This window comes from Hemibagrus wyckioides, linkage group LG02 (genome assembly GCF_019097595.1).
Source record: "Hemibagrus wyckioides isolate EC202008001 linkage group LG02, SWU_Hwy_1.0, whole genome shotgun sequence".
NCBI lineage: Eukaryota > Metazoa > Chordata > Actinopteri > Siluriformes > Bagridae > Hemibagrus > Hemibagrus wyckioides.
The window spans coordinates 14,621,346-14,629,136 of record NC_080711.1 but is presented as its reverse complement, the minus strand read 5'-3'; the positions used below and the strand labels follow the sequence as shown (position 1 = coordinate 14,629,136).

At 41.2% G+C, this 7,791-nt stretch overlaps 1 protein-coding gene across 1 annotated transcript; it reads right to left on the bottom strand.

The window, feature by feature from the left end:
* Nucleotides 1-253: 253 nt before the first annotated feature.
* timp2b (TIMP metallopeptidase inhibitor 2b) lies at nucleotides 254-7,401 on the bottom strand. Its single transcript, XM_058417925.1, has 5 exons — nucleotides 7,057-7,401; nucleotides 2,525-2,625; nucleotides 1,196-1,304; nucleotides 960-1,084; nucleotides 254-818 (listed from the first exon to the last, which is right to left on the bottom strand). The coding sequence occupies exons 1-5, from the start codon at nucleotides 7,181-7,183 to the stop codon at nucleotides 621-623; spliced, it is 660 nt and encodes a 219-aa protein (XP_058273908.1). The 5' UTR covers nucleotides 7,184-7,401; the 3' UTR covers nucleotides 254-620.
* Between the last annotated feature and the right edge of the window lie 390 nt (nucleotides 7,402-7,791).

The window sequence follows — 7,791 nt, the reverse complement described above, 5'->3', positions numbered from 1 at the left end:
CCTTTTGTGCATAGTATAGTAAGCAGTTTATTTTACATCTATTGTACTGTATAAGTCGACATTGTACACAGAAGTCCAATCACTTTGGTTATTTCTAATAAGTTACTTTTCTTTATTTTCTGGATCTATATGCGAAATGTCAAATGATGATGGCATTTCAAAGAGACCATAACATGAAGGCATGGGGTAGATAAAATCATTTATGCTTCCTAGAACAAATCCGAGCTATTTTAATCATTCCTCGTTTTCTCTAAACAAAAAAAAAAAAAAAAAAAAAAAAAAAAAAGTCAATATAATCTCCTATATTTTAGTCATCTAAATCCCAACCAAAAACCTAAAACAGTGGTAATAAAAGCAGTAAACATTTTTTTTCCTAAACAGCATGGTCGCATCTAGGTGCTATTGGGGACTCAAAGTGCTTTTTACAAAAAAACAAAACAAAACACAGAGAACGTTATCTCTGCCATATTCATCAACATTGCTGCATCACCAGAATCATGTTATAAAGCACAGTATGCAATTGAAGAACGGTGTGATTATTTCCATAGAATTGTTAGGGAGATTTTCTAAGGGGTGGAGTGGGGGGTTGGGGGTGGCTGTAAAGCCAGGAGACCGCAGGTTTATGGATCTTCAATGTCCATGAACTCTTTCTTTGGTGCAGCGGATCCACGGTACCAAGCGCAGGAATTGTCATTCCTCTTTATGCAGGTGTAGTGCCGAGCTTGGGGACCCTGCACGGAGTTCTCCATGAGCCAGTCGGTCCATAGACACTCAGCAGGGTCACTGATCGCACAGGGGACAGAGGCACAGTGGATAATCTGTGGAGAGAGAGACAGAACACAAATTATCAACAATGGCAGTATTAAATACTCAGGCGACATGACTGCTGAATCCAGGCCTCCGTGACAATCATGGAGTTTGGCTCGGATGAACAGCTGTATAAATGTTTTGCTACATACCCTGCAGTCACAACCCATCTCGTAACGCGAGTCCATGCCCTTCTTCTGAGCCATGGTCAGGGACTCCCATGGCTGAATGAAGTCGCACAGTGTCACATGCACCGTGCCATCAGACTCCAGTTTACCTGCACAGAGTGAGAGAAGACGTTTAATAAAAAAAAAAAAATCACAGCTCGACTGCTACACCGATATTGCCAAGTAGGCCATGTTAATAAGTCAGGATTCAGCTGCAGTACCTGTGATCAGGTACTCCTTTTTGTCATTGATGTCCAGGTTGACGCCGCACACAGCAGAAGAAGGGCCAGTGAAGATGGCGTCGATCTCGCTGTTTGGTCCCTTGAACATCTAAATATAACGAAAAGGGGCAAAAGTGGAAGGTGAGGTTACATGCATTTCATTCACGTTAATAACGTTTTTTTTTAAAGATTTTGCTAATATTTATACATTACATTAGCAATATAATATCTGTTATACAGTAGCAGCCTGAGAATAGCCTTCAGATACTACTATCATTCTGAAAGTCTGAAATGGCTTTCCTGGATGATGGAAAGTTTATTATTATTATTGTTTGCATGTATTTCAATTACAACTATAGTTGCACCATGATAAAATTTAGTGAAAATGGAGACAATTGCATTAAAAGTTTTTGACTGCAGTGCAGGGGCATCACCACCATTTTCACAACTGTTATCTGATTTTAAATGCAATTCACCCGAGCTAAGTACTTTTCTGCACTGTCAAAGCATGTAATCACATTTAACTAGTCCGGTTTAAGACCTTGTTGGGCAGATCGACTGATCGATTTTTCCAACCATTAGGGTTAAACTGACTCTTGACCCAACAAGAAAGAAGTAAACACAAATACTTCCATATCGTTCTGTTAAAATATATGTACATTTGCCAGAGGATGTTATAAGCAGAAAAACCCAGCTAATACATACAGCTATAACTATATTACTATAAATACAACACTATAGTTAGTATTTTAACTTTTATTGCATGTTCAGTAAATAACACACCAATTCCCATTAGCACCAAATAACTTCCGTACCATTTCCAATTTTTTAATAATAATTATTAAATTATTTAATTAAATCAGGACTACCGAATTTCAATAATAATAATAATAATAATAATAATAATAATAATAATGTTATATAGTTCCCACTTATGCTGGGAGTTCCAAGTTTGATTCTGAATATAAAGTTCTAGAAATTGTCTACATATTGGAGATGTGATTCACAATATTAAAACATTTCAGTCTTATTAGTTTAGGAAATACATTCTTGCCTGAGCATTAATTTAACTATTTTCTGTTGATATACGGCAATCATTCAGGTCTGTCTAAAATTTGGAGTAGGGGCATTTGACTGCTAATCTCTGTTCTTGGCCTTTCACTTTCAATCTGGGGGAAATAAATTCCAGTGTGAGGCCAGCTCAACTCACGGATGGATAAACTCGTACCAAGTCATATTCGGGGTCGTGTCAGCTTTTTGTACCTGTGTGCGATGTACACAAATTTCTTTAGGCAGCTGACATAAAAGACTAAGAAGTGTTAGAAATACCTTCATCTGTTTAATGTCATACTGGATCCTCTTGATTGGATTGCCATAGACGTCGTTGCCTGTGACAATTTCTTGCCGTCCAGCCACTTTGGCTTTGAGAACTAGAAAGAGAGAGAGAGAGAGAGAGAGAGAGAGAGAGAGAGAGAGAGAGACATAAGAAAAGAAAGTGAGCAGACTGAAGAAAAATCAGCTGTGAGAAAATGACTGCAGTCTTTCTGAGTTCAGTAAGTCCACTTCCTGTGAACTGCATATGGAAAAGCAGGAGTATTTGATTAGTGTTGAGGGAGGAATGTGCTGGGCCCGGTGCAAAAAAATCCTGCCTGAAGCTCAAGAAGCTGGATAGAGGTCTCGCCACAGCATGCTGTTCGCTAATTGCTCAGGCGCTTAGATCGCATCCAGCTGAGATGCCATGACATCAACAGATCACTTGCAGCCTACGACTTGTGTGTTGCAGACTCATTTTGAAGCTTAAACATGAGGAAATGTCCAAAATGTGAAACCTTTAAATGCATAAAGCTGTTTTTTTAAACTTGTTATAACCCTAGAACTTCAGGCTCCACCTACAGTAATGCTGCACAGCTCCACCTCTTTTCATTAACCCATGAGCCCTGGATTCATCTACAGCCAATTACGTTAAAGCATATTATGTAGTAACTATAATGATTTATTCAGCAGCTACAGTGGAGCTAATAGGAAACGGTATGCGGTTAGAAGAAGGAGGAATGTAAGTCTGGATTCGCTGACTGAATGGAAGAGTTTAACGGGTTAAAAGGTAACAGAGCAGCTGGGTGGGTTTTGTGGAGGAAGAAAGCTGCTCGTCAGCGTTTTCATTGTAATCGCAGTCCAGGGGAAAAGGGGCTCTAAAAATGACAAACCGCTTCTTTTAAAAGACGAAAGAGACTCACACCAAGGAAGAGTACACAATGTTTGTCTTTCTTTCAATCCAAAATAGACAAGAGTGCAGAAATGCACACTGCTGCACTTCTCTATTTCTGGCCCCCGTTCATGCACAGGCTCAATAAAGCACATCAAGATAACAGATACATGTATTTGCTTGTTATTTTCTTATTAAAATAAAAAAAATAAAAAAAATAAAAAAACGCCATTCGATATTCCACACATCCCACTTTCCCACAGGGCAAATCCTGATGGCCTTCAGTGGCCTCTCTGTCTTTCCTGCACACATGTCCGAGTGTGTTCTCAGAGAGGCCACACATACCCTCCCCATACCCGCTCCTGAGCACAGAGCCGCTTTTCTCTCGACCACACACAAGCACGGGATGCCAGCTACGCCCACAGGAGGTCCGCGCTTAGAAAGTCAAACCCGGCGCTTTCATCAGCGAGTGAAGGCACACAGGGCTGCAATGTTTTATCCAGGTTCAGGCACAGGTCTCCTTTTCTGCTCAGTCGTTCCACTCCTCTTTCGGCTCCATGTTTACTGGAAGTGGAAACGTACAAAATACTTCAACTGCGAGGAGGACCGGCCTCAGCAGGGTATACTCTGCTGGCTCGTTCGTGGAGGTCATGTGGTCCCAGCAATGCATATTTGTGGGATTCGCATGAGCCGACCTGCATGATAAGTGGCGAGTGGTTAAAATTTAGCAGTTGTAACTATCGTGTTTAACCCTGTCACCACAGAAGTCGTGTCAGTTTTGTGTACTCGCTGGGTGCAACACTGCACATTTCTCTAAAATGAGATCTACACCCACACTTTTTAATCCGTTTTCTACATGCGCAAAGCAGGAAAACACTTCAAAAAGCAGACAAATATTCTATCCAGAGTGCTAGGCTTCGAGTGCTAAGCTTCGAGATAGGCTTCAGCTAGCAATCCTGATTCCTGACCAGATGTGAATATTTACATTTACTGCAGGTATTTCCTGTTCCCACTGTAAAACAGGATATCAGCAGAACCCGTGGAACAAATTCTCTCAATCTAAGGCTGCTTTAGCTCAATGATCCATGCCAGATCCGTGCAGCTGATATGCTGCTGAATGTCTTTCACTGTCCTGGGTTGCCCTGCTCCAGATGCACAACCAATCCTGCTTCACCCATGGCATCTAAATCTAAATAAGAGTCTAATGAACCTCTCTCAAGAGAAAGATTTAAAAAGTCTCCTATATCTTTTATAGGATATAAAATGAAAAACACATGCTTCATTTATCTATAAATCCTGTATAAACATTTGCATCAAGTCTACTTTTCTACATAAGTGCATTAAAATAGACCATCATGTAAGGAACATGAAAATGATCAGTGACAGGATGTGGATGAGTTACTGTTTTAGGGTTTTATTCCTCTTATACCACAGCAATTAAAAAAAAACAACTAAATGTGTATTTTTAAAATAAGTGTCATACTATAGCTCCATTTAATGTTAATGAAACATCCACAAGACAAGTTTGTCCCTGTTGTCACTTCTGTTCTCCTGAATTTTATAAGAGCATCTACTGAATTTAAAACTCCTTCCGTAATTAATCGATTGCTATTATCATTCTATTATGCACTGTTATTATGATCCATGTCTTATGAAACTTCAAGAAAGCAGCGTTACTTCACTCAGTAGTACACAAAGTTTGAAAAACAGGAAAACGGTTGTGCAAATTAGTGTGAAATTGACACCAGGCAATGTTGCAATAATTGTGGTTCTAACACAAATTCCCTGCTACTGTAGCTGTGATTCTTTCAGCCTTCAGGTCAAAAAGATGCACGACCTATGGAAAATCCGGTTACCCGAAAGTCCAGTCATTGTGACTAAAACAGACAGAATGCAGGTGGGCACATGGCGACTGTGGCAGACCCCTTCAACCAATGCCATTACTTGCTGTGGTGTATGAAAGCTAGAACAGGAAAACCACATGACGTGGCATGGCTGCATTTTCGGGTGGAGGTTCCAGTGGAATGTAGCAATGTTTTCCCATCTCTGGAACTTCAATAAGCCGAGAGTCTGGGCGAACGATGATGACGATGACAAGTGGCTTTAAAAGAGGTGGTGATCGAGGACTGCCTTGTCACTGCTGGGATGGCTAATGCGGGAACCTGAATGCTAGGGGGGTAGGAGCAGGAGTCCAGGTTTTTTTTTCCAAAAATATCCACTTCCGAGATGAGACCACCATATCCTGCTTTTAGTCATGTGGCTTTCTGTTCTCATCATCACACAAAACCTCAGAGGCATGTGTGTTCAAGCAGATAATTTTAATCTCTTCTTACTCCTAAAAATAACCTCAGTGGTCTGTTTGCAACAGACAAAGGGACTTGACGATCAAGCTTTTCAGCTGGCAAATTATTCTAAAATGCTCGGGCAGAGAAAAACAGTAAAAACCCAGACGGGATCGGTTCTGATGGGTGACAGAAAGAATGAAAATCAGCATGGTAAAAAACATGACGAATCGGGTTTCACCATGCCCGGTTATACTGACACAGTTGTCTGAAACGTCCCGGGAAAGATTTCCCAGTTGCATCAAAGCCAAAGCTGCTTAAAAAAAGTTGCAAAACAAATATATTTTAATAAATCATTGTAAAGTAAAGCCACCTTGACTGACTACAATTCATCGGTTGCCTTTCCCTGCTGTTGGCCTCCTACCATTTCCTATGTTGTGCAAAACAAAAATGTGTAAAGTGAACTGTCCTGATGATCCAGTATCCTTCTCATCCTACATTCAAAGTGACCCGGAGATCATTAACTTTCGATGAGAGCTGTGAACTTCCAGCAACGTTGTGGGCATGTCCAGAGACTTCACGAAGAAGTTGAGAAAAAGTTTAACTTAAATGGGAGTGAAAAACAGTGAGAGTGCACGTGATCCATGGCAAAGAGCAAACCCTGCTTCTCTTCTTCATCTCCTATATGATATGATGCAGAAATACACTCATATCTAATTTCAGCAGCAAAGAAAAAATGGATTTAACGCTGGCTATGCCTCCTACTGAGAAACATGATCACTTCTATAACAGCAACATATATTCATTTTCTAGTAGCTTAGTCATGTGAACAACTGTCACGGTGTTTTCCTTTTATTTAGAAAACGGAAGATTTTTTTTTTTTTTTTTTTTAAAGGAATAGATCACAAACCTGTCTTGGGTTGGATTGATGCATCCTATATGATCTGTATGCCGTGGTGTGAGTGGACTCACACAGCAGACTATTTATTTATTTACTTGTGTCCAGCTGAACTTGAACGCTGCACGGGTCAGTCCTGTCTGTTAGGCCCCAAAAATGGAACATTATTCATTCCCTAAAACAAAAAAAAAGTGTCCGGCTGCAAAACTTCTATTTATCTAACCACTGTGCTAAAACACTGAACCAGACAGGGGGAAAGAAAAGCTTATTGAAAGGCGAGACCAACTACATTTTTTTCCTCTTCAGTAGAAAAAGGAGCAAAATGAAATCTTCTGCGGAATAACAAGCCGCCGTGCGCAGACAGGGGGATGTGTTTACATGCGCTGTTTACACCAAGCTCTGCAGAACAAACACAAGGAAACCAAAAGCCTGCAGAAGGAGGTGATGTTTTTCTACACAGATAGAGTGATGTACTTACCGACATCGGCGTTGCAGTAAGCCTGTTGAGGATGTTTAGGAGAACAGCTGCAGGCTTCTGCTACCTCACCCGCCCTCCAGACCAAAAACAGCAGCAACGGAGCGCAGAAACTACTCGGCTTGGTCATTTTCGCAGTTTTACCGACGCGGAAAAAAAAAAACTCTAAAGGTTTGAAAGTAAGACCTAGAGAATCACGGAGGCAAAAACCCGGTCAAGTCAGGACAGGACAAACTTTCTAGAATTGAGGAGGGGAAAAGAAAACGCAGCGTAAGTGCAGAGACTTCCTGAGGCGATGCAGATCTCGCGGCAACTCTCGGGAACGCGCTTTTCCACCGTCTGAACGCCTGCTTTTTATTTCCCCAAAGCTCCGCCCACAGGTGGCTGTCGCTACATCCAGCATAGCCGCTGACAAATCTCAAAGCCACGCCCATTTGCGGGAAACCCGGCGTAGGCGCGTTACCTGGCAAAAGCGTTTTTATACTAAGGTTTAATTTTAGAGCAATTAATTAAACTTCCACCTCATGAACATGCTACAGCCATATCGCGGAAGTGACGTATTTGTTAAGGGGGCCCTCAGCTATGAAAGTGTGGTCACTTTCTTACTTACACTGCAACCCACTGCCAGATGCCTCACATGCTGAATGTTTTTCCACCACAGTGATTCATTCCCTGTGTGTAAATGTTAAAATGCTCATAGCAGATGTGCCTGACGGCGGATCTGTGCTTCCCCTGTCT